The sequence below is a fragment of the Clarias gariepinus genome, chromosome 4 (genome assembly GCF_024256425.1).
Source record: "Clarias gariepinus isolate MV-2021 ecotype Netherlands chromosome 4, CGAR_prim_01v2, whole genome shotgun sequence".
NCBI lineage: Eukaryota > Metazoa > Chordata > Actinopteri > Siluriformes > Clariidae > Clarias > Clarias gariepinus.
The window spans coordinates 33,612,269-33,639,852 of NC_071103.1; the positions used below are offsets into that span (position 1 = coordinate 33,612,269).

The following is a 27,584-nucleotide window of genomic DNA, read 5'->3' on the forward strand; positions in this document are numbered from 1 at the left end:
ACACGTTCCTAAGTCTGATTTGTTTGTAAGTCCAACAAAGAGAGTCTTATACGCCTTTGACACAAATATACTAATACCATACCAATCCATTTGACTAAATACTCTGTCTCCTTCCCCAAACTGCCATCATATGGCCAAAAACCATAACCGGACCTAAGGAAATGAATGTGAAATGTAACAGTGTTGTCCCTACACCTTTAAATCGCAAGGGGAATCCTGGAATCCACTTTGTCTCAGAGCTGTTTTTCACTATATTGGACTGAGAATTCCAGGATTTTCCTAAATTAGAATTATTCACCATCAGGACAGCCATATTCTATCATCATGTTCCCGGACTGATTCATTGAAACCGGTGAGGTCGACTCCTTTCTCGAACCCTTCCACACAATATACCAGACTTTAGACATTTTATACATTCATTTACACACTAAAAATATTGTATATAATTGTAAATATTGGTGCACTGTCTATTCTTCTTACAATACATTCTTCTTACCTACAATAAATTGTTAAAATCGTTCATTTAACTGTGTGCAGATCATTGATTCACTCAGCCCCTGTCTCCTTCTCTCTCTCTCTCTCATGAGACATGTATGTGAATAGCCCCGCCCCTCCACATGTGCACCATATTACGGTTCATTCTGCTCGGTTTTAGCCAAAGTGTTTTAAAACACTTTTAGTAAGGATTTGTAATCTAGCTAACGTTAGATTACAGCCGGGTTGCCATGGTTACCATGGGGCAGAAAATAAACCCCATCGATGAACTATTACATTTTCAGTCAGTTAAATTCTTAACTGCAATCAATCAATTCCCAGATCAATAAGCCTTTCTAAACCATGCCAATGTGCTTTCACATTAGATTACTGTTACTCTCCATGATAACATTACCTTTGTTTTCACACACACACGTTAAAAATCGCACTCCCCCAGGTGGAAATATGACCAACACCTCCCATGTTTCTGCAGCTCAACATCGATACAGGCTATTTGCCAACCACAACATGCAGCTTCAGCAGTTATCTTCTGCAAGAACGCACATACACACACATACATACGCACACAGACAGGATACAGACTCTGTTTTATGCGCACAAAGCAGCACCGCACACAGTAATAAACCCCGCTCGCCTGCCGCGCCAGACTATTTCATAAGCCACAGGTTATACAGAGCTATCTCTGCCTCAGCATGTTCATCTCTCATCTCACTCCAGCTCTGATTAATCGTCTTCTCCATGAGAATCTCGACAAACAGCGGCTAGTTTGAGTTCTCACCGGGTTCACGCTGCGTGCGTGGAGTACTTAATTGCCGGTTCCTTCATTTTCCACGCTTTCGTCTCGCATCAGAGTGTCGACTTAGTGGAACGCACGAAAATGGATTTTTAAACATTTGACAAGACGCCGAATTCATGAACTAATTCAACGTGTGAGATTCTGCAGGACTTTGCTTGCGAGGCGCTTGATGTTTTAATTTAATCTCTATCTGGATGCATAAAAAAAGGGTTTCAACTAGATGGATTCTCACACTCGCCAAATAGAGATCCAAGTTTATCTTTTAACTTAAGCTCTGCTGAAGGTCATATGCTCATATTTTACTATCAATCTCCAAAAAGAAGACTACTTAAAACTAAATGCCACATCAATGACACCGTTTCTACAATATCCTTACTAGATGTAATTCCAATCTTTTTCTGACGTCAGGTTTTGTTTAAAAAACTGTTGTAAAAGGTTTCACATGGACACCCTAAAGATTCCCATTTCCTTAAAAGGTCATGCCTAAAGATCATGCAAGCCTTGTTTCAGAGGATTATCTTCAGAGGAAATAGAACTCCACCTGCACTTTGTAACTATTAGTGATGTGAATCGAACGGTAAGATTAGAGATGCCAATTCCATCTGTATTGAGATTTTATAAATTCCCAATATAATTATTTTTTCTTTAGATTTTGTTACAATTCCAAACAATCTTAGCAAATTATTCTTTCCCACCACACAGGATGCCGTGCTGCCTGCTAATGTCTGAAATTCACACTACCTAATCATAAAGAAATTCCAACATAATAGCACCTCAAATGCAAACATATATAAATTATGAATCACAAGTTGATATGTAAATTGCCACAAAAAAAAGAAGCACGGTACATCACAAGTTTTTGTTGTTGTTGTTGGAGCTGCAGCTGTATTTCTGTCAAGCACTACAGGTTTGTCAGATTTTAGCCTATTTTGTTATACTTTATTTTGAATTTTAACCTAGTGTTGTGTGACGTATAACAACAGGTCATATTTCCATTGATCGTGGTAACTTCTGCATTGTATGACGTGGCGTTAGAGCCAAATGTCACACAATCATTTGTAATATGATTTAATCGGTTAGTGCTTTCAGACTGAGATATGTCTTTAGGAATCGTATTTGAATCTGATTTCAAAATCTCTCTGTAGTGGTTTAGTTTGGATTTGCGAAAGTCAGATTTTTGACTGTTCTAAACTTGACGACTGACTAAATGAATGCAATCGAAACGGATTCCAATCTTGATTTGCCAAAGATTAGATCAGGTCTGGCAGTCTGATCAACTCCTAAGTAACAGCAACTACACATATCTACAAAAAACAAAAAACACTACGGTGGCTATGATCTGTCACGTGACCTTGTAGTTTACCAATGACGTCACAATATGAGCGTGCATTAGGACCACTGGGATTCTAAATGTCAGTGCATATTGTGCTTTCAGAAACACTAACCAGTCCCCTCTGATTAATGATAAAAATCAGTTTTGAACATATTATTAATTTGAATCCTACCACTTTAATCCACCAACAGCTTCATACCCTTATCACCAAATGATCTCGTGCTATCCGTTTGTGCACAAACAGTCACTTATTTCACTACCTGTCACGGCAACAAAAACACTGTAATATAGTTTTTCACCATTACCTGTAATTATACGAAGGGAATTTGTAGCTTTCCCTTAAAAGCATCCGATACAGCGATAACACCTGCGTTCTGCTGGGCGCCGCCATCTTGTCTCACTGTCAGATCAGGACCCCGGATAGCCCTCTAGCGCAGTGCCTGAACAAAATGATTACTGTTTATATTAAATACTTTTTTACTAAAAAGGAAAATTAATTTTTATAAAACGTTATAATAACAAAGCTAGAATGAAATTGTATTGTAAATAGAGTAACAAAATATTAATTATGAAAATGTTTATAATAAACTTCAGGCGGGTGACTGGATGTCTGAAAAACACCCAGCTCGACTCTATAAGAGGTAAGTGTCATAGATTCAGATCCAGTGCATAAAGAGAGGGGTTTAAAGTGTTTTATACTTCATAACTTTGATCCTAAGAAGAAGATGGTTTAGTTATTGATGTAGCAATCCTGTAAATAGCTTTTTTTGCTCTGTTGTTGGGTAAATGTTTGTGTTTGAAGTGTCCTTAGCATGCTTCTGTGCTGATCAGAGATACAGTGAATGCAGTGCATCAGGTGTATCAGGCACACTCCACAGTGAAGGTATACTCTATAAAGACAAAGTATTTGGCCAAACCTGTTAATTATTAAATTCAGGTTTTTCAATCAGGGTTCTACTAAAGTGCATTGCATTCATTTCTATTCATAATTGTGACTTAATATCTCATTATTATAACTTACTAACCCATAAATGTCATTATCTCAATAATTAATACATACATATAATTTTCACATACAGTTTGCTTTAATTGGCGGCATGGTGGTACAGTGGTTAGAACTGTCGCCTTGCATCTTCTGGGTCCGGGTTCGATTTCCGGCCAGAATTGTTTCCTGTCTCAGTGTGCATGGAGTTTGCATGTTCTCGCTGTGCTTGGGGGGTTTCCTTCCACAGTCCAAAGATATGCAGGTTAGGCTAATTGGCGTTCCAATTGCCCGATAGTGTGTGAATGACTGTGAATGTCTATGTGCTCTGCAATGGATTGGCACACTGTCCAGGGTGTACCCTGCCTCGTGCCCTTAGCCTCCTGGGATAGGCTCCAGGTCCCCACGACCCTAAAAACAGGATAAAGCGGTAAAGAGATATTAATGTCACTGCATCATTTGCATGGCATTATCATTAGTATTAGGACTGTTCAGAAGGAAAGGACATTCTGACCTTCTCGAAGTGGCTTTCTTCAATTATGCGATAAGTCATAATAATAAGTTAGTAAGTCATAATTATTAAAAGAAATTATCTCATAATTATGACTATCTCGTAATCATGACTTAATGAGATATTGAGTCATAATTATAAGAGAATTTCTATGATTTTTCCTTTAATTTTTTTTTATGCAATGTGCTTCTGTAGGGCCCTTAATCCCTAGTGAAGGGCAGTCTTAATGCTTTAGCATACCAATACATCTTGAGCTATACCATACCAAAAATTACAGTTTTCTTTAACCCTCTATTGTATATTCCTTATACAATTAAACATACACATTTGGAGAGGTATCTGATAAACACTTTTTGGAGACGCCCTTTTCCTGAGATAAACCTGTTCCACCCTTAAGGCAGATTAACAACAATTAAATCAACAACGACAAAGAACCTCTGCCTCAAACCAGACGTTTTTACAATAAGCGTGACTGATTTAAACCATGCCGAGGAACGATTGCCACCCCCAACCCACATGCACCCCCACTTGCCAGCGTTCACATTATTTTTGCTCGCTGGTGCCAGAATAAACCAACTTGGTCTGTGAGCTGCCATTAAACAATCTTCACACTGTTCCTAATATTATTGATATTGATATTAATATTATATGAGAATCTGTGCCTGAGTACGTTGTATTTTTCTTGAGACCACTTTTTACAGCAGACCACAGTGAGCTCACAACGATTGTTTTCTCACTGATCAAAATCAACCAGACTTCTGGGTTAAGTGTTCACGGGAATGATCCTGGACCCTAATGTGAAAAAGTCAATTCAGACCTAGCCCAGACCTCAAAACTTGCAGGCACGGAACAGTGAGACTTTAGAGTCTTCTGTCAGTGTACATCACATCCCACTGCCTTGTGTTTCTCTTCCTTCAAGCATGGAGAGAACACAGAATTTTTAGGAGAAACACTCCTGCGGTGAGGATGTCACGGTCCAAATACACCTTTTTGGTGTCAATGTTTAGACACCACAGTCAGACTGTGCCATTTCTCAAACTAGGCTGCTGTGTGTTTTTACTCTCTTGTAAAAACTTCACGTGCCACAGCTTTGGCGTGCTCAAGTTTGTAATTTAAAATGGAGATTCACAACAAGCGCGCTCTTGATATTGACATTTTCCATGCACGTCCACGCCGCAGCGACTTGACGCATTTCAACTTTACAGAATGGTGCAACCAACCAGCTTCATTCTTTCTGTCCTCTTGGATCAGTTGGAAATTCTGTGTTCTCTCCATGCTTGAAGGAAGAGAAACGCAATGGCAGACGTCCCGGGAGGGAAAGCCCGCGACTGCTTTGGAAAAAAGGAGAAAGCAGCGCGGCTCATGTTTTTTTAGACACGACATGTGAGCGGTCCGTTAGGGCACTATGGAAATTTAAATTCTTAATCATTTTGGTATTGCAATATTCTGTTGTGTTTAAGGTCAGTTTGTTTAATCGGTTTATTCAGGTTTAAAAACTACTACACTTTTTTTAGTTTGTTTTCGGCATGGAAATCACTCAATCAAGATTCATCACCTACTGTATAGTTATTTTTTTTTCTTCTAAAACATCTGTAAACTTTGTAATGTTTAAAAATTGGATCTGTTTAGTTTTACCAGCAACAATTTGCAGGCAAACAGTGCCATTACTTTGTGCTAGTTTGGAAGCTTTCTTTATGTAAGTTGATTTAAGTTAAAGTTTCTTTGGTTTAAGCATCCGATTGCTGTTAAACAGAGCCATTATTTTCCACTAGGTTTGAACGTATTTTGTCTCAGACTGCGTTAAACATGAATGGACGTTGCTTATAAGTTATACATGAGTTTAATAAAAGTTAGTCTTTCATAAAGCTTATCACACATCCTCTTACTAGAAATCGGAATCTGACTTCTTTTAAATAACAATATTTGTTCATTGTTTTTAAAGAGAGACGTAACAAAGCAAACATGTAGTGTGCATTTCAAGGCACACTTGTACTGTATTAATAAATCCCTTGCAAACCCCTACACCCCCCATATTTAAGGAAGGAAAAGAAAGAAACAAACATAGAGCTGAAAGTCTGGGTTTTGTGTGCAAAAAAAAAGAGCAGGTGAAAAACCGACCACTCAAATAAGAAGAGGATTAAACTATAAATGTGTTGAATCTGTTGAAATTTCAAGTCTGAGATTCGGACATTTGAATGTCAGCCTTAATAACCACTTTTGTAGACTAATGAAAATTTAAGCTTTAATTTTATTCTCCAGCAAGTGTTGTGTGAAGAACCTGGTGTACAAAGCTTCTGTTCGGGAAGATGTGTCTAGGGAGAACATTTCTGTAGTTATTTTTTAGTAGCTGATTAACTATTTCATCTTTGTTTATGGCGGCCCTGTGGCTTAGTGGGGATCACTGTGGCCTTGCACCTCCAGGGTCCGGGTTCGATTCCCGCCTCGGGCCTGTGTGCATAGAGTTTGCATGTTCTTGCCGTGCTTGATGAGTTTACTCCGAGTACTCCGGCTTCCTTTCACAGGCCAAAAACAGGCAGAGTAGGCTAACTGGTGTTCCCAAATTGCCGCCCACCCCCCATGCAGGGTGTACTCTGCTTCACACCTTAAGTTTCCTGAAATAGGCTACACTACCCCCCCCCCCCTCTTTAGTTATTCTGGTCATTCTGGATCTGGAGACTATGTTGTCTGGAGACTATGCTAGGAACACTTGGTGTGTAATGTTAATGCAGAATGATGAGATGCTAGTCTATCTCACACTTACACACTTTTCCATTCAGACCTATGGACAGTTTAGTGTGGCTAGAATTTCTGTTTCTTCAAAACTTTGAACTTTGGATTATGTTTGGATCTGAGCTACACACGGTCTGTCCTTACTGTCATCATTTTATGCAAGAATACAGAGACTAGGCATTAAGAAAGGTTTTGAAATCCAAAGCTGAGATCAAGACCCCTAACCATCTGCTCGGTTGTATTCTGTCCCAGTTGTACACGATTCTAACAAAGTGACTTACATTAGTCCATAAATGAGCAAATGTAAAAAAAAAAATGTTAACCATTGACAAAAGGTTATATGACTCTTGAGATCTGAAAGTTTAATACTAAAACATGCCTATTAGCTTCTCCGGATGTCTCGCTGGATGTCCCGTGTCCATTTTAGAATAATTCAGAATTAGCATACACACTAATTTGCCCTGCGTCAGTCCACTTTGTGATTTTTTATCTTTTCTTTTCCCCACTGTACTCTTCATTTCCCAGACAAGGCCAAGCCTTATCAGCTTTATGAAAAACACAGAGCTGCCTTTCAATCGCTGTCCTATGAGCACCGTGTCTCTTTACCGGTGCCAGTGCCGCTCAATGAACGGATTGTGCTTTGACCTGTGGAAATCGGTGTCGTGTTCATGATACATGATTGTCATGAGATGCGCTCGGTGAGATGGAGGTGGAGAGATTTAAAGGCTGTGCGCTCTCTCCGGCTTCTGCCGGAGAAAGGTCACAGACGCGTCCTGTTTGCAGAAGCGCTGCCTTTGACTGGAAAGGTCAGGAGCAGCGGTGGGTCAGAGCAGTGAGCTGTGAAAGAGGTCAATAGAGCCAATTGATTGCTCATTTAGAGGCCCAATTAGCTGGAGAGATGATGACCCGAGTTAAGATGTCAGAGACTAGGAAAAAATACACTTGCTAAATAATGAATGATAATGCCGCCGACTGGAGATCGTTTGTTTGCTATTTCCGGACATTTGGTTCGGATTTAGTTGGATCAAGAGACGACTAAAGAAAATGATGATGACTTCACACGATGCATATGCATGCATGCTAGCCAGAACAGTCTACAATTTAATCTGAGATCGCATTTTGTCCATGTTAAGAAGGTGACCTAGTTTCCCCGGGAATTAAAAAACACATTTTTGTACAGATTGTACATTTTAATGGTAATTAGGTTCTGTGGGGAATTCTGTTGATGTTCTGCTTTTAAAAGTGGAGCTGCTTTATTATTATTTATAAGCAGTATGTTCTATTTAAAACAAGTTCCTTACAGGTTTAAAGTGTACTTGGTAGAAAATCACACTTTAGTTTGATTAAAGAGAGATTCAGCATTATTCATAATAAGGCATCCCACAAGGTTCTATATTAGGACTGTTGTTGTTCTGTCATTATATTAAACATGTACTGCATAGGAATTTCATAAAGATGAAGATGATGATGATGCACAGTTATAAATTTAGTTTGTTTATATTGAGCAGAATGGCTATACTGTGCATATGGGTAAGTCAAAAATTATCCACACTCTGGCTGTAGAATTTATTTTAATTAACTTTCAGAAAAGACAAATGTATCATTTGAAACTTCTTGCTTTTAAATAAACTTTGTCAATTTGTTGACAAGCTTTTGTATTCCCTCATTAAAAAATATCTTAGGCTGAGCTGCAAGCCATGAGCAGTCACCATTGTCTGCACTTCTCGTCAGAAGTGAACCTTCGTCCTGGTAGGGCTGCTTTCAAGGGACCAACCACATGAAAATTGACAGTGTCGACAGATGCAAGTCATGCAAGATCACAGAGCCCATAGATAGCAGTCCTCTGCGTTTAATCTGAAGTTTTGGCTACAGCTCATTAATAAGCATCTCACTGAAATGAGCCCTGTTGATTGCTGAACTTTTTTCCTGATAATGTTCAAAATACTGTCCCTTGAAGTTTTGTTTACAGATATCCAAATGCTCTTCTTTTGTACAAATCACAAGTGATAAGACAGTGCGGCCACAACAGGTTTTTATATAACCAGAGTGCAGAAATTTCTATTTTCTGATATGGCTATACTCAGCAGCAGTACAGTAACTAAATGCGTTCTAGAGCTTGTCAGACATGATCTTCTCTAAAATCAAAAGCTACATGATGAATGGCTGGCCTTTAGAATCTCCTCATTGCATTGCTTTATTTCACAGTTATAAAGTATTGTATTTTAATAGTAGGAATATTGCCAACGTAACATAGGAACAAAGCCATGTTGTTTTTTAATGAAGATCACTAGAAAAATCAATGTAGCGATGTCACGATGTATACGCAATTTTTTTTGTGTGAATGATTTGTTACAAATCATGTATTGACACATTGATTCCAAACCGAATTTTTTATTTATATGTGCTTTGTTGCCGTTCCATTATAATCCTACAGGTGGCACACTTTAAACTATTTACACATTGGCAGGCAACACAACATCCCTTGTGGTAGAAGCAAATTAATTTCGTAATTATTTACGAATATCACATAATTATGTAGATACATGCCGCTTAGTCAAAACTTTTTAAGTTTGTTTAATGTATTTTGCAGTTAAGTTACATTTTTTACCTCTTGTATTTAAAGCTATTTTGTAATGTTAAACTAATAACTGTGTAAGGAACGGGCTACATTTAATTACTCCAGTTCAGTTCAGTTACAAAGCTGTTGAATAACGCGTTAGAAGTATAAAGATGTAGAGTTATGACAAAATTTTTTTGTTTAACGAGTCAAGGTTTTAAAATTGTAACAAAAATCAGGAAGAAGTAAATATCGAATTGGGATATTTATAGAAGTTTTATTTGTAAACACAACTGTACAGAGTATCACGTTCAGTGAAATGCCTATACAACTGGCCGTGACCTAAAGAGAGAGATTTCTCTACAATGAAATAAATTGCAAAATAGAATTTTTCAATATAAGTTAAATAAGAAATAAAAACATTATAAATTATAAAAACTAAAAATCTAATCACCCCCTACTGTACAGTAGGTATCGTGATACTATCATGGTCTGTGTGCATGGAGTACCCTGGTTCTCCCCGTGCTTGGTGGGTTCCCTCCGGGTACTCCGGTTTCCTCCTACAGTCCAAAGACATGCAGATTAGCCTAAATGACATTCCCAAACTGCCAAATAGTGTGTGAATATGTGTGCCCTACGATGGATTAGCACCCCATCCAGGGTGTTCCCCGCCTCGTGATCTTAGTCCTCTGGGATAGGCTCCAGGCCCCACTGTGACCCTGTATACAGAATAAGGCAGTATAGTTGATGAGTGAGTGAGTGAGTGGTCCCTGGTTATTTCCATCACTAAACATCACAGACTTAAAACAGTTCACATTGCATTTCTTTATTCTCTCTCTGTCTCTCTCTCTCTATACTGTACACACACTCTTTGTTGTTAAATCTGACGACTCTAACTAGTATTTTGTAAGTGTGCAGGGAGACAGTTGATCCATGTCTCCTGGCTATAGCGTGGGTTTGTTGCTTGAGAGTGGGTGTGTGTGTGGAAGAGGCGAGAGGATGAGCAGTTAAGCATGAAAGCCACTTATTGATTTCCATTGCCGTCCTTGTTACGAGGATGTAGGTGCGATTTGTCTTGCAGTTAGTGAGGCATTAGGTCCAAAATAAAGTGCTGCCTTTAAGTGACACAGATGACTCGTGGAATTGGAGTCCATGATTTCTTTAAAAATAGAAAAAGTATGTTTTGAGGATTAGATGCCAAAGTTTAAAAAGTATTCAGAAACATTCCCCACACCAAAGTACATAAAGTGGGTGTGCATGTTAGTGCAAATGACAGTAGTGTACATCACATATGATATTTTTCAAAGACTGTTTGTACAAGATGTATGAGTACAAGATGTGTTACAAGATATGTAGCACCCGCCAACGTAATAACAGCCAAGAAACACAATGGAACAATAAACCTAAAACCAATCTGCTGCCTTTAATGTAATAATCTCTTAAACATAATACATTTCATATTACATTGGTGGAAAGTTTAACAATTTTGCAAGCTGAAGATTTTTACCTTTTCAACTTCCACGAACATAAGAACAACTTTTATTATTATTTTTGTGCGAATTACACCAGACTATAAAAATGTTCACGATGATGCCCTACAAACAGCTTTCCTCTTGACACTATTATGATTATGACTTATGATTGACAGCTCTGGTTTAAAAATAGGTCAGATAAATGACAAAACTTTAAAACGATGAAACTTTGTTTTATTAGTTCTGATTACGTTTCATTAATATTATACATGTAATGTATATGCTAGTGCTGTCAGTCACTTAAAAATGTTCATCACAAGTCATAGGCTCTGATTTATCTTAATTTTAAAATGCTTATATATTAACATGTATTATATAAGTGCAATGTTGGAATAAGGAAATGTATGACAAACTGGTTAAAGAAAACAGATTATGCAGTTTAATAATATCTAAAACATTCACATTTAACAAATGTTAAATTAAAATCTCTTGAATGGGACTGGCACTGCATGCAGTAACTGAGTAGTATGAGAGTGTGCTTTAGCAGTACATGTGTAGTACCATCATGGGTCCACAATTTGGAAAACACTTCATCTTCATCATAACTCCATCTTGCAGTAACCGCATCATCAATTATGTGAATTTGCCTTTAATGGAAAAATCTCATTTAGTTCATCATAATCTGAAAATAAACTATCAAGTGCAAAGATTCAGATTTTTGAAAAGTAAACACTCGTTTACTGAATCCTTGTATGACTGACAACACAGGTTGACCGATATGTTGGAAATGTACGAGTGACACTGACACAGAGTAGTGTATATTTATCAGTGGAACAGTGGTCCATGATTTGGGTTGATCTCACCATGGTTGTCCTGTGGCTGTCCTGCGTCACTCCTGAGTGCCATGCTGTCAGTCACCCGGCTGACCAGGTTCCCAGAGATTGACATCTACAATGGAATGTTGGAGCCCATTAATCACAACCAGTAGCCGGAGCTCAGGACAAAACTAGACTGGATGATTTGTCCAACTACTCATCTGGTACTGCACTGGAATACTGGAGTGTCTTTCTCATATGTACAGTTAAACCTTGGATTGCGAGCATAATTTGGTCCGAAAGGGCTCCTGCACTTGTATATGGTAAATTTCAACATAAGAAATAAGGAAACTCGGATGTTTCCTTTCCCAACTTAAAGATATTCATATATAAAATGATTGATACAAAAGCTAAAGTAAAAATAATACAAATTAACCTGTACTTTACTTTTGAAAAGAATCATGGCTGGTGTGAGACGAGAAAGAAGAGAGGAGGTGGAGGATTATTGTGTAGGACGACTTTCACACACACTCTCATCACTGCTCTCTGCTGGAATCTTTTCCTTTTTTGTGCGGCTTTAACAAGAAACCTCTCTAATAACACTTGCTTTTGCCTCATTTTGAGGAATTCACGGAAATGTGAAGTTGCGTTGTCCGAGATAAACAGATTCATCTCCCGCACTGCTACAGCCTTTTAACCTTTTTCTTCAAAGGTGCCGTTGTTTCAGTGCAGTCATGGGTACCTTAGTAACTCTGCGGCTTAAAATTCTATCAAGGACAAACATTTACCATGTCCTCTCATAGTTTGTTGTCCCCTATAAGATGAATTACCGGTCGTTCCATAGGAAGGCTGGAAGGATTTAGGTCAAATTCAGGCAGTCAGCCACATCCAGAACACAAACTCCTACTGTCTTCTTTAAGTCAAGATAAGGGATGAAGATGTCTGTTCACATTCTAGACCAGTACGATTTTGTGTCATAATTTCTTTCATTGAACAATGTATTGATTTTCTTTCTTTCCTCTGTGGTACTAATATTGTTGTTTCGTTCGCTCAAAGGGAAATCTAGTGTTTAAGGTAGAAGTGGCTAAAAATTGTTCCATGATGACCCAGACCTCTCTCTGAATGCACTCGGGGGAAATAAGCAAAGACTTGTAGATCGCCGAGACATGTCAATCTCTCAGCCATTAGTGTCAGCGTCTCGCACAGCTGTGTGGCCTATCTGTCCCTCGACAAGGCCAGATTCTTTTTGCACGTCGGCAGAAGCAGAAACAACTCCCTACGAGGCACTGGGGGAATGCAGTGCCCGTGTTAGCGCAAACCGGGGTTTCTTAGCTCAAATTAAACCAGTCCATCTTCACCTTCCCTCTCGTGGCTCAGTCTATCAGCGCGGTGGTGTATCGGTGTGCCGAAAAGCTCAAAGCTTCTTGCTGTAAGTGGGAGCCGTATGCAGCACACTCATTTAGGATAAAGAGATTTGTGCACATGCACTGTATATCCTGTAGTATTATTCTCATTACTACTATTATTTTTTAATTCCGGAGTGCTTTTTAGCTCAACTCGGCGGCCGCTCTTAGAGAACGTCTTAATGCTTTGTTCTTCTAATGACCAGGAAGGAGAGCCCACTGATTCAGCAAACAAATGAACAAGTGAGAAAAGTTAATAAGAAGCGGTAATAAGAATAGCTGGCGAAACCATGTGCGACGTGTCCAATTAAAACCGGAGGCTACCGGCTGATCTCGGCTGAGACCGTGTCCTGTAGATGAAGCCATAATGAACTGAAAATACTAATGAAGAGAAAGATAAAGTTTCCCACTGCTGCAAATAAACCAGTAAATCAGAAAAGCTAAAAAGCTCCTCAGGCTGAGCATATTTTAAGCCTGTCATTTAACCGAACTAAGGTACTAAAAGAAGACGCTGTTCCTGCTTGCTTAAGGTTACACGCCTAACACTTACCACATATCTATACACACTTTTTATTTTTTCTTACCACTTTCGCATCGAGGCGGTTTGATCCTCAGTGAATTACATTAATTTATTATTTGCTTTGTTACACTCTGTGGTGGATATTAAGCTCCCAAGTGGCTAATCTTGTAGCCCGGAGCCTTGATAAACATGTTTTTTTCCCTTGTAGGTGTAACATGGTAAAAGTAAACGCATTAGCCAGCATTTTCTTGGTAATGACTTCGTATTGGAGTTGCACCATTTGTTTGGCTGTCTCCGAGACAAATCGGCCACAGCGCTAATTGTTGGAAATTGCTGAAGGTGTCCTGCGGTTGGAAAGGATCAAATTGCTCAATGCTTCACAGCTGGAACTTAACCTGGACCTTTCTCAGCCTAGAATAATGACTTTTATAATGATTAGCGTCATTCACTTTATCTGGCTACTTTTATAAGCTAATTGTTTTTAATATTTCGTCTTTTTTTAAAATATATATTGTACTTTTAGGTCTCCACCCAAAACGTACAAACACATGATGTTTGTGCTTGTTTGGGCTTTTTAATAAAGATTTTTAAAGCATTACATTCCCAATTCAGTTGCTTCTTTATTCTTAGAATATCTTGCACTCTTCTGGGAAGGGTGAGGTCTGGGCTCTGTGCAGGATACTGGAGATCTTCCAGATCAACCTTGGCAAACCATGGAGCTTGCTTTTGGGCACGGGGCATTGTTAAAGTGGAACAGGTTTCTTGTAAAGAGAAATTGTAAAGGTACGTCATACCCAGACATTCTTCATTAACCTGGCAGCAGGTTGGACAGAACCAGGTGTCCACATATTTTTTTTACCATTTTCTGCTTGAACATATTGTCTTAATATAATATATATTGTCAATCTCCAGGTATCATCAGATACAATAATATCATGATACCCAGATGGCGATACCATTTGTATTACAATGCTGTGAACGAGTCTTTAACATGACTCAGAAGAATGAGTAGTCTCAGAGAGTGATTCGTTCATTTTCTACTGGACGCGCATGCACAAAGGATGGCAAAACCTGCTTTGCAAAAAATAGGTTATATAATGAGTCTTTTGGTCCGAATCGTTCATTCTTTTGTAACATGACCCCCATAGTGCAATAGATTTAAAAGACTCGGACTATAAGACTCATGAGAAGAACCGCTCAAATGTTTCCTGTGTAATGCACTGCATAGCGTCTACAGTATAGGGGTCGAACGATTTGGACCAGAAGATATGAGAGGTGAGCTACTCATTCTGTTTATTATAATATGTCCTTAGCTGCATTATAATATTTTCATTACTGGAATTGAGCCTAAATTTGTGTATGTAGAAGTGTTGGGGTCTGTTTATCAAAAATGTAACATTTTATTTTATTTCTGATCAAAAGAACGAAATGTGCTGTGCTCCCTGACAATTTGTGAATCGCACACCCTGCAGGATTATAGAGAAACTGCAAAATTTTGCTAGCTCTGATGAAAACGTATTTTAATTAGAAATTAATTTGTAAAACTAAATTTTAAAGTCAGTGTGGCAATACTCAAATTGCTCCATGAAGAACTGCGTAAGACGTGTGAGTGGTCGCTCAGGGGGCCAACAGGAGGTGTTGTCCAGGTCATAGGCTTTTTAACCTAGTAACCCAGTTTAAGGATCTATCCAATGTCAGAAACTTTAAAGGACTTTTGCTCTGGATAGGAGCGTCTGCCAAATACCTAAATGTAAATGTATATTAAGCTAAATGTAAATGTAACTGTGCTTGGAATGCTTAGTATTTAAGTTTTGCAATAAGTAGACATAGGCCCTGTGATGTTTCACATACTGTACTTTCGAATTTGCACCTACTATCCCAGTCAAAAGTTTGGACAACTTCTGGAGACCTTCTAATTCCATGGTCTTATAATAACGACTCTAATCTGAGGTGCTGTTTGTTAATTGGTGATTTCTAAGGCTGGTAACTCTAAATGAACTTCTCTGCGGTAGAGGTGAGTTTTGGCCTTTCTTTTCTGGGATGGTCTTCATGACAGCCAGTTTCATCAAGAACCTTTAAGAACTTGTGAACAGCTGACCTTCATGTCTTAAAATAACAACTGACTGGTGTCGTTGTTGTTACTTAATTACCTAATGCCACGTGTGTTATTTCATAGTATTAAAACAATCCAGTATTGTTCCTGAAAGTAAAATAAATCACACAACTAAAAACACTGGATTGAAAGGTGTGTCCAACTGGTACTATAGATGGAATCTGAGCATCCTTTTCGACCCTTTCTTCCGTTTCTTCCCCGTCCTCATTGGAAACCATACGATTGCATTTTCATACATAATATCACACACCGTGATGCCGTTTGTCCACGGCTGTTTGCTAATACGTTGCTAGCGCTAGCTCTGTAGTATATGGCAAACTCTCAACTCTAGGCCTGTAACACTGCAGGACTCTTCCATCTGCTCACTTAAAGCTCTTCCTGGCCCTGCTGGTCTTCTGTATTAGGCGGTACCTGCCAATATAGGCCAGCACAGCCGCCATGCAGGCCTCCTCGCTGATGAAACGTGGGAAATTCCCCCCTGCCATCTCTTTATTCACTTCCTGTTAAAAAGGCGTAGGAGCGAGAGAGAGAGTGCTCTGAGTCGAGCATTGTTTGTCCATTACGATATCTTTAAGCACTTCAATGCAGATTTTATATCCTTTAACTGTATGTAAGGAATAAAAAGCGTGAGAACTTGCTTAACGACGGAGAAGTGTGATGCAGCCCTAGTTACTGTTATCATCCTGAAGTCGATTATTTTCCTGTAACAGCATGCCACGACGTGTTTTATTTATCTTGGAATGTGTTATGAATATAATCTCTTCAAATTATACATTTTTAATTCTTCTCTATAAAATCTTTTTCCTAGTACAGCACATCGCATACTACCCTAACTGACATTTGGTTACACTTAAAATTAGTGTTGTCAATGGATTAAAAGTTTTATCTAGTTAATCGCAGTCATATTCTGTGATTAATCGCGATTAATCTCAATTTTTAAATACTTAGATTTACTTATTAGTATTATAAACGTGCAATGTTGGAATAAAGAAATGCATAAGAAACTGGTTAAAGGAAAAACATTATGCAGTTTTATAATATCCAAAACATTTAACAAATGTTAAAATAAAAACTTTTGAAAGGGACCGACACTGCGTGCAGTGACTGGGTAATATGGGGGTGTGGCAAACCACCAATGGCAGGGCTCAAACCTGGATCCTTAGATCTGAAAATCAATAACCTAGAGGTTTAGCCACCTGAGCCATCACTCCTACATCTAATGTATTTTTGTAAAAATAGTTCACCTTGAAGGTAGCCCAAACACGCAGCTTTGGATTTATCTAAACTTCGGTCTAGAAGCTTTTTATATTGAAACTTGCCATTCAGCACACCTGGTGGTGTTTCCTGAGTCATGTTATGGGAGGCCATTGGGGTGTAACTTGGCCATATGCAAAATGTTTGTTAAAAAAAAAAAAAAAAAATATATATATATATATATATATATATATATATATATATATATATATATTCACATGCGTTACCGCATTAATATTGACAGCCCGACTTAAAATATAACAGATATAAGCACTCAATTCTCCACCATACATACATGACTAATAAACATATAAACGTAAGAGAGTTTTCCTCTAGTAGTGCTGCAATAAATTAATGGAAAATCGACTTGGTGATCTATTGCGATTCTTTTGTGTGGTAATTCATGTATCGCCACACTTGTAAATACATTTTTTATATATGTTTGCGTTTGAGGCGGTAAAACGCTGCGGTTCCTCTATGATCCTGCAGGTGGTGCTCTCTAAACTATTCCCACAGCACAGCGTCCTGTGTGATAGGAGGAAAATTATTTGCTAAAGTTGGTTAGCAATATCTAAAAAAAAAAGTTTAATCTAAAATCTGGATTTTTCTTGAATCTTAAAATCATCCCTGATAGAATCCATACAATATATTTCCTCAGGCTTAACCTTAACATATAACCGCATGCGTTTTATTTTAGATGAAGTGCAGCGGCACCCGTGTGTTGTTTTACTGAGAGACAGATGAGTCTTCTGTGTATCAGCCTCCCTTCCCATTCTCATAATTGCCTTTTTGTTTGTGCTAATTAACTGGACTGGTGTGTTAATCTGGTTTGTCAGTTGTCATCAGTGTTTCGGTCTGATTGTTCTACTGTGCTGCGGTTCATTAAGGCCAGTCACAGGCAATCTTTCTTTTTAGGGTTTGTATTACACCGTATGGGCAGCTTGTCATTAAACTGTGCGCGCTGTAGGTAATTGGACAGCCAAACATTTTTTATTAGTTAGCTACTTGTACACCGGCGCATTAGAAATGAACTAATGATGAAACCGCACGCTGTCAGCATGTGGATTTGTATGTATCTGTATCAGGCCGAATGGTTTAACTACATCTGTATAAACATGACGGGTAATTAGCAGGAATTTGTGTTGATAACGAGTTTTTTTTTTTTTTTTTTTAATGAGAGTACATTTGATATATTATTGGAGGTGAATAGGTTCATGGGGGGAAAAAATGCCCTGAACAATACATACAACATCCAGTACTACTCATTTCAAAATCCTGCTTTTCTCCTCAGTCCTGAGTGTTTATTAAAAAGTATAAGTTCTTTTAACGAAAAAAGAAGAGTTTATCTGCCACGGGGGTTTGAGCACAGCCTGTAAATCTGTTGACAGATACTATTGCTTTTATTGCAGCTGAGAGTTATGGTTTGAAGTCAATTCCCCAACAATGCAATATTCTTTGTAAAGTTCCAAGCCTGGGAAAAAATGCTGGTACAGTTGAAACATTTTAAAGTATGGCTCTCGACTATGGGTCTTTGTGTCTTGTCTTTTATTTAAAACAGAATCATAATGGTGTGACTGCCTTTGAATTAAATTCCAATGTTTTTGTGAAACAGTACGGCCACCCAGGCTAGATCCTCGCATTGTGATAAATGAAGGCTCTTTTTCAGGCTCAAAGCCCTGGCACAGGTGGGATATATCATAACAAATGGCCTGTAGGGTGTGTGCTTGTGCGCATATGTGTGTGTGTGTGTGTAGAAACAGGAACAGACTGAGATTCGTTAGGATACTGCTGGAAGAATTAACTAGTCGCCTTACACACAATCTAATTGCATTAGACGTTAAAACGAACTGAACTGTGTTTCATCTAATTTTACTGTATTGTGACATTTGATAGGCCTCACAGAGCCAGCAGTAATGTTCTTGCCTGTGTAATAACCGTCTGGATTATTTCAGGGCTGTAAATCATGGGTAGACTGTAAGTTTGGTTCAATTAGATTTTTGTGTGTTGCGATTTTCAATACAGTTCAGTCTCGCAGGTCTAGTTCTTAGTATTAAAAAAAAAAAAAACGTAAATAATTCTTAAAATGCTGTAACTTGTAGGTGAAACTTGTCATGTCTCATGGAAAGCGATTATAGTCTGCTCTAACCTCTAGGTGATGGTATTGTACCAACTGCCCATAAACTCAAATCAAGATGATGTAATGCTCTTGCAAAACATGAGTATTTGTGCAAGAGGTTTGTATGTTCTGTAGTCTATTTTAAAAGAATTTATAAATTTTAGACTATTTCATGTTTTGTAAGGTTTTGTAATATCACATGAACTTTCTTATACCTCTATGTCTATAAACAACCACCTCAATGCACTTCCTGATTCCTTATTTGGTAACATTTCCTATAGCCCGTATCCAGGCGAATATACATACAAATAGCTTACGTACGCTGGAACTCTTTTGTTTAACTGGAAAATGCAAATGCACTTCCTATATTGTTTGTCTGTCTCCGGGTCTCTCTATGACTGACTGTTTTTTTAATGTACGTGACACAGGCCACCTGGTCAAAAACTTAAATGTGCTCTCTTTGCTGATGATAAACAGAACGTCAGACACAAGATGTGTGTGTGTGTGTGTCCTACTCTCTTGGGTCGAGGCCGGCCGGTGGGCGCATCGAAGTGTGGCGGATGCATCAAGCAATAATTTTTCTGCTTTTATTTTATCTTAACCCTTGACAATATGGGCACTTTAATGAATCAACCGACAAAAGATTGCATAATCGGGAAGAGATAAACTGCATAAAACACACTCTGTGTGTAATAAATCTGTGTGTAATAAGACCATTCCACCGGCCATTGGTGTATGATGTAATCAAGCAACTCTGGTGCAATATGATGTGAACCTGCTCATCATTAATATTATTGTCTGTTCTATTGTGACTGGTTGTAATGTGTTGATTACAATTTGTTCTATGATACTGAACATGAAAAAACACAAAGACTTATATGGCAGATGTTAGAGATGCACGGGTCGATCGTCCCTGTGATGCGATCGACATCGGCTGTTTGTTTTTTTCAGCTTGATTGGCCGTGTCCCGTGAGCGGTCGACCCACCTCGGATATAATACATTCAGTGCCGATCACACACACATTCCCGAATGGCACTACAGAAGCTCGTTTGTTCTGTCACTAGAAGATCGCTAGTTCGAATCCCGTTAAAGCCATCTGTAACCCGGCAGCTCTCACATAAATCACAGCGGCACTAGTCAATCACGTGTGTCTAACGGTGCATGTAAAGCTTGTGTCTCAAAGGAAGCATGTGATGGACTTGAGCCTCCCTGTTCTTTTCATGGTTAGATTTTATTTGTACAATAAAAGCTCTGGTCAGTAACCTGGAGAAGGTCTGTGGGAAAATGTGGTGTTTGCAGCTTTAAGAGTGTCATCTCATAATAACTTCAATAATAATAATAGTAATAACAACTACATCTTAAACAGCTGTCGGTATATATTTATTATTATTCGTTTTAACTGTAATGACGTAATGTGTACATGAGACACTGATGTTCCTGACCACGCCCCCTTCTGTTTCCCCCAATTGCCACAGTTTAGGTAACGTGATTGGATGTTGCTCTATTACACACAAATCTTCAGTTCTTTGCTTGCATCTGTATTTCCTACATAAAGATTTCTGGCACAAATTTGAAAAAGAATTGTATAATATACTGTACAGTTCTGCTCAAAAGTTTGCATATCCTGAAAAAAATTGTTAAACATTGCCTTTTATTTGGAAAATTTAACTGGTAATGCAAACATTTCTTTTTATTTATTTAAGGATCGTGGTCATGTGAAGTCATTACATGTAGTCCCCGACTTGCGAACGGGTTCCGTTCTGTTAGCACGTTCGTAAGTCGGATTTTGTTCAGTCAGATGTAACAGTGTTGTCCCTGTGCTTTTAAATCACGAGGAGAATCCTGAATGCCATTTTGTCTCAGAGCTGTTTTCCTCTGTATTGAACTGTCAGCTGTTTTGTTGAAAAAAGAAAAACACATATTACACACACAATATACCAGGCTTTAGACATTTATACATTCACTTACACACAGAAAATATTTATATAATTGTAAATATTGGTATCTGGTGCACTTCAGTATGTATGTTTTGTACATTACTTCTGTTCACATGTTCGTAGAACCACGGTCTGTTTGTATCTGTGGAAATTCATAACTCGAATGTTCATAAGTCGGGCACTACCTGTAGTTATCAGATAGTTGTTTGACTCTGAATGATAACTGAAACCAACCAAACAACCCTGATCAAAAGTTTAGATATCCTTGAATGTTTGGCCACATTATAAACACACAGGTTGACGCACACATACACAGGTTTAAATGGCTATTAAGGGGGAAGTTTCCACACCTGTGACTCATTGTATTTTTAATTAGTGTCTGTGCACTAAACAGTCAGTGAGTTTCTCAGCTCATGAGGTGATGCACTGACTTGGCTGGATACTGCACCACGGGGAAGACAAAAAGAACTGCCAATAGACCTGAGTAATAAGGTAGTTGAACTTTATAAAGCAGGAAAAGGATATAAAAAGATATCTCAATACTTGAAAATGCCACTCAGTACTGTTCAAACTCTGATAAAGAGGTGAAAAATAAGAGGTTCTGTTGCTACTAAGCCACGGTCAGGTAGACCAAAAAAGATTTCACCCTGTATTGCCAGAAGAATCGTCCAGCTTCGAGAGAAATAAGGCTGATCTGAAAAAAAAAAAAAAAAAACAAGTGGTGGTGTTGTTTCAAAGAGCACAATAAGAAGGTACTTGAACACAAATGACCTGAAAGTCGTTACTGTGCCCTTGACACAAAAAGGCCCGCTTGCAGTATGCCAGACACCTAGACTACCCTCACAGCTTCTGGAGTTATAGTTACAACCATTAACGCTATGGAGTCAACAATGCCTACAGTGAAAAGTACACCATCCTCGTTATAAAGCATGGTGGTGGATTTCTTGTGTTTTGGGGCCGTGTGAGCTCCAGTGGAACAGGGCAGTTGATGGCAATTGACCACGAAAGGTATGCATGGGACGCTCTTGGATGATCCAACGCACAAGGCCAAGCTGACACTCCAATGGCTACAGCAGAAAAAGTTGTAGGTTCTGTCCATCAGTCTCCTGACCTCAATATCATTGAGATCTCTGTTGACCAAATGTGCAGGTAGTTCAAGAAAACCAAAAAAATAACAGGAACTGGAGGCATTTTGCCAAGAAGAATGGGCAGCTATACCTGAGGCTGAGAAAATTAAGGACCTTACAAAAGACTGCACACCATCATTGATGTTAAAGGGAGCAATGTAAATATTAAGAACTTAAGGTATGCAAACTTTTAAACAGGGAACTTTAAAAAATTAAACACATTTTGCGAATTCTCCCAAGGCATGAAAACTTTTGAGAACAACTATATATATACCCCCTTCTTCATTTGTGCTACTAGTGAAATAACAAGGAATTCTGTAGATTACATAATGTTTTTATGCTCCCATTTAAAAATCTGTCAGTTAATTTAGTAATCGATTGAAAAAACACTTATTAGCTATGCAACAGTCTTTTATTCAGTTAGCATTTAGAAGTCAACTGAACATAAATCGTACTTTGTTAATGCACAAGGCAACTTCTAACATTGACCAAAAAAAACCCCAAAACCTCAAAACACCTTAAAACCTGTGGTTACCTTCTCCTCCAATCACACGCTTCGGTGAGCACAGGTCCGGGATCCTCGCCAACGTGATCCCGCCCACCCAGTTCTTCAAACACACCATCTCGCACAGCGCTCGAAGGCTCTCAGGTATTTTTGCTCGGCTTCTCCTTGGCTTTTCCAAAAAGTCTTGAATGGAAGGAGAAAGTCTTGAATGAAAACTTGTTCTTGTTTTTTGAATGGAAAAAAAGCCTAATTTTAAATTTATTTACAAATAAAAATAACAAAAAAGGGAAAAGATAATAATAAAACATGACGGTGTTACGTAAATATACGGAATAACTATTTTATTAGTTCAAATTAAAATTTAACATTTTTATTCGTCACTTACTCAACCATACACAGAATGATATGCAGTGAAAATGCTCATACGACTGTTTGTGACCTTGAAAAGGAAAAAGGAAGTAAGGAGGCAAAATGCTAATAGGAAAACATATATTTATAAAATATGAAATCTACAATTTTGTTACAATAAAATAAAGTATATAGTAAAAATGTAAAGATGTTATTAGGCAACATTTTACTATAGTAAACTATTTTTTGTTATCGTTTCTAGGGATAAATGTCCTTTTAGATACTTAAAATTTTCTCTTTAGGGTATGTAAACTTTTGCACTTAGCATTTTATTAATATTGCCCCATGACTCTATAAATAAACGGGAAGTAGAGGTAGGAGGTTTACTATTTCACGAGTTAGGCATCACATCCTCTCTAATAAAGCTAAACTAGCATTGATGCTTAAATTCTTAATCAGTCTTCCCTGCTGTTTGGCTTTCAATCCTCACATGAAACGAAGAGACCCTTTGCAGACCTGCTGACACACCACAGCACCGATACTTTGATCTTCACTTGGCTAACGATGACTGATCGTTGGATCTTTGTTGGAAATGGCTAAACGGACTACCGGATGTAAGGCGAAGGTATCACTGATGACAAGCACTTCTCAGAGCCTGACTTCTGTCGAGCTCTGCTCTGCCCGTTTGGGAAAAGGAATCGGTTTGGACGTTCTGAAGGTTTATAGACTTTAACAACTCTGCCTTTCTCCAAACTTGCTGCCTGAATAGGGAGTCAAATCTTGTGATGATGTCATCTTGTAAAACTTGCATCAACGCTTAATGAGGACGGCCGTGAGATCAATGCGGCGCCGGCGTCAGGGCCGTCCTCTATGACATCTGAGAAATGGCCGGGCTTATTCGTCAGCCTGCTTCTGTTTCATCAGCGAGCCTGTTTGTGTGGCACAGATGGAGCCAGCTAAACAAATAGAATGTGTTTGGCCCCCGGGAGCCGCAGGAAGTGACTGGCACTGATGCTACCGGATAAAAAAGGACCACACACACACACACATGCACGCCCACACACACAGACACAGGAGAGGCAAATTGAACATGTGTGTCGAGGCAGACAAGGTCCATGCAGCGTCCAGGAGTCCTCCTGACACTCCTAATCGTTTATATCGTCGCTTGTGACTCTCGCTCATTGTTCTGACAGCTGCTTTGGGCTTTGCTCCTAAAAAGCCTCTTTTATTGTGTTTTTATCCCTAGAAGAGCAGCTTCAGGACACATCTCTTTATGAAACTTACTCAACATCACTGTTTCGGTGGAAAACAAAATTAAACTCGGCTCGCACTAAAACCCACTGGCTATGATTATATTGGGGTTTAGGCCGTGCTGCGGAGTAGTGTTTAGTGCATTATGGTGGTTTTGTGTTCGGAATTCCGAGAAACGTTCACAATTCCGTGTTATTCGAAGAGGATGCGAGCCAAATACGGGGAGTGACCGAGCAGGCCACAGGAATTTGGTTGTTTTTTTTATTTATTTATTTATTCATCGCGTAGGAGGAGCGAGCAACTTTGGCAGAAGCCACCGAGACACCATTGAGCGTGTGGGCGCTGGCGGCACTCCCCTGCGTTGCCGTAGAAACAGGGTGTCAGCCATGAGGAGTGGCACCTTTTGGACTGGCCAAAATCCCAGCACGGCTCCTTGATTCTTTAGACGTACTGACTCTCGGTTTCCTGTGTTCAGCCCGTGGGTGATGGAGCGTGGGCTGACACGGACGGTATGTTCCCATCTCCCTCGGCTGCGTGAAAGCCGTGACGAGGGTCGTGCCGCTCCGGATCGCCGACCTTATGGTGGGGAAACACCTTTCTCACACCTTCACTCCCGGTGGAAGCAGGAAAGATCGAGAATAGCCCAGGGCTGCTACTTTTGCCTGTTTCAGCAGATGTGTCCTCCGTTATTGCCAGATTAGTCCAAGATTCAAGTAATTGGACCTGATTTTAGCAGCCCAGAAATCGTAAAAAAAAAAAAAAAGCCCCTGGATCCAGTACATCAGGGAAAAGACATCTGACAGCACTAAATCCTGCCTCATCACACCTCCGAATTTATGCGGGGAGCTAAAATTGACAAAATGTTCTGCCTCGCCTTTCTAAAATCGATGGCCCAAGTTGAATCATTTCCAGACATTGCTCACCTCCAAGGTTGTTAGCTCTAGCAACAGTGCCATCTTCTCCTTCAGGACATACCTTCCCCAAGATTTAACTCAGTTCTTTTGTTTTATAAGAAGTGCTTATGTGAAACACCAACCGATCATCTAACAACAACGGTGCGGTAGTAAACAACAAGAAATCAAAGGTGGGATGATGTTTTTAGTGTCACCTTATTGAGGTGGATGATGTGAGACCGTCTAGTGGCAGCTATTTTTACCCAAAGGTTTTAAATTATGAATAAGCTATGCCATGAATAAGAGCTTTTTGAATTTTACTCAGACTTTGTTTAAAGTGGTCGTATGACTCAGCTCGAACCTTGTCCCTAGCTTAAACTTTGCTTTATAACTTTACCTGAAACAACTAGAACAAGAAAAAATGGCTCTGAACAACGGATAAGTAAAGAACAAAAGACACCAGGAAGCACTGTGTTTTGCCTCCAGGTGAAAGTATAAAATATTTTTTATTTATTAAAGAACAACAAGTTATACATGTTTTTCTGCTGCACAATTAATCGATTTAATAAAAAAAGCTAAATCAAGAAACAGTATGGACATTTGCACTTATGGCCGTAATTTATTATACAGGTAGTATACACAGTCTAAAGTTCATCTAAAGTTTGTCAATATATTTATATTTATAATATATTTAGCACTGTCGCCTTGCACCTCCAGAGTCGAGGGTTCGATTCCCGGATGCATAAAGTGTTCATGTTCTCCTTGTGCTTGTTGGCTTTCCTCCAGGTACTCCCGTTTCCTCTCACAGTCTAAAGACCTGCAGATTAGGCTAACTGATGTTCCCAAATTGCCCAAAGTGTGTAAATGGCAATCGGGCATCGAGCAACCCGACCACTTGACTATCCATCTATCTAGGTGCCGTATGGATTCTTGGTAATATAGACAAATCCATATGACTAAAAATTACCAAAGAATATTTACAGATCACAGTGTAAATCGCAATCAAAATATTTGTCAAAATGAATGCTTTTTGAATGAATGTTTTTTCTTTTTTTTTTATGATCAAATCATGCAGCCCATAGTTAAAACCCATTTAAAGTTAAAGTCGTGGAACGTTAATTAAACAAATACATTCCTGTTAGAATCGCATTATTTTAATTAGAGTAAACTGTCATAAACTCACTTTCTCTTAATGAAAAAAAAAAAAATGTTACCAACTTGTTACCAAGAAACAACCAAAATGCAATTTCCAATAACAGAAAACAGCTTAACTGAGGTTTGTAAGTGCTGACACTGCAAACTCCCTCCATAAATGTTAAATAAACTTCCTATTAAATATTAAATAAATCTTCTTAAAGACTTCTGGACCATATAAAAATTTTTTGTTCTGTAAGCTCTTTGTTAACTTTTGTTCATTAGATTACATTATGATTTTTGTTATGTAAGTCCATGAGAATTAGCAATTATTATTATCATTTTATTATTATTATTATTATTATTATTATTATTATTATTATCATTTTATTATTATTAGTAGTAGTATTAGTAGTAGTAATAGTAATGCATTAGTAAAACCTGTAGTGTTGTCAGAGCTGCTGCTCGAGTAAGTTAATCAACACCTTCAGATTACTTTGGTATGAGATTTACCTAATGTAGACTCGGTTGTACTCACAATCCCATTACAAGGTCGAGGAGCGGAGACTTATGGCACTTACAGTACACCTTGGACAGGGTGCCAATGCATTTCAGGGCACACATATACACACACACACTCACACACTCATTCACATACTACGGGCAATTTGGGAACGCCAATATATTAGCCTGATATGCATGTCTTTGGACTTTGGGAGGAAACCAGAGTACCCAGAGGAAACCTACCAAGCACATGCAAACTCAAAGCACACAGAGGTGGGAATTGAACCCGGATCCTGGAGGTGCGGGCAACAGTGCTAACACTTACGCTACTATGCCGCCTGTAAGTAAAGCTGTTTGATTTAATCAGTATTTTGTATGTCAATTCAGTTAATTGAATCGAACAAATTATTTGCAAATGTTAAGACCACAGCTTTGCAGAAAATACATACCAAAATACACTCATGTTTTTTGCTGCCTCCTTTTGGAGTTAATAGGCGGGTTGGTGCATTATTGCCCCCTACTGGACTGGGGTGTGAAGCAGAAGAGAGTTGGACACGAAAAAAGTTTATCGCTTTGTACGAGACATGACGTTTAAATGATCAACAGCAGTTCAATGTTTACTGGATGCTTTTTAGCTTTTAAGAATTTAATACCTGTATATTCAGTACTGTATAGTAGATGTCGAAATTAAATCGAATTAAATAGAATGGACGGTCTATCTAGGATTCACAGCTCTAGTTGTAAACATAAATGAATGCATGTTTATCAGTGTTGCTCTACTATTAAA

General features: G+C 38.6%; 2 protein-coding genes across 3 annotated transcripts in view; one reads left to right on the forward strand and one right to left on the reverse strand.

Moving 5' to 3' along the window:
• Positions 1 to 3,038, reverse strand: part of LOC128519833 (LYR motif-containing protein 4B) — a 51,182-nt gene extending 48,144 nt beyond the window's left edge. Inside the window, exon 1 of the mRNA XM_053493726.1 lies at positions 2,930 to 3,038. Within this exon, the coding sequence (XP_053349701.1) occupies positions 2,930 to 3,015 (86 nt within the window). The 5' untranslated portion in view covers positions 3,016 to 3,038. The remainder of the gene's footprint in view (positions 1 to 2,929) is intronic.
• A 209-nt stretch (positions 3,039 to 3,247) lies between these two features.
• The window catches only part of fars2 (phenylalanyl-tRNA synthetase 2, mitochondrial), a 165,393-nt gene continuing 141,056 nt past the window's right edge, over positions 3,248 to 27,584 (forward strand). Inside the window, exon 1 of one of the 2 annotated variants that reach the window (XM_053493643.1) lies at positions 3,248 to 3,265. The gene's annotated coding sequence lies outside the window, so the exon portion shown is untranslated. Of the gene's footprint in view, positions 3,266 to 14,377; positions 14,398 to 27,584 lie in introns of those variants that run through there. The other variant, XM_053493644.1, reaches the window with a different exon arrangement.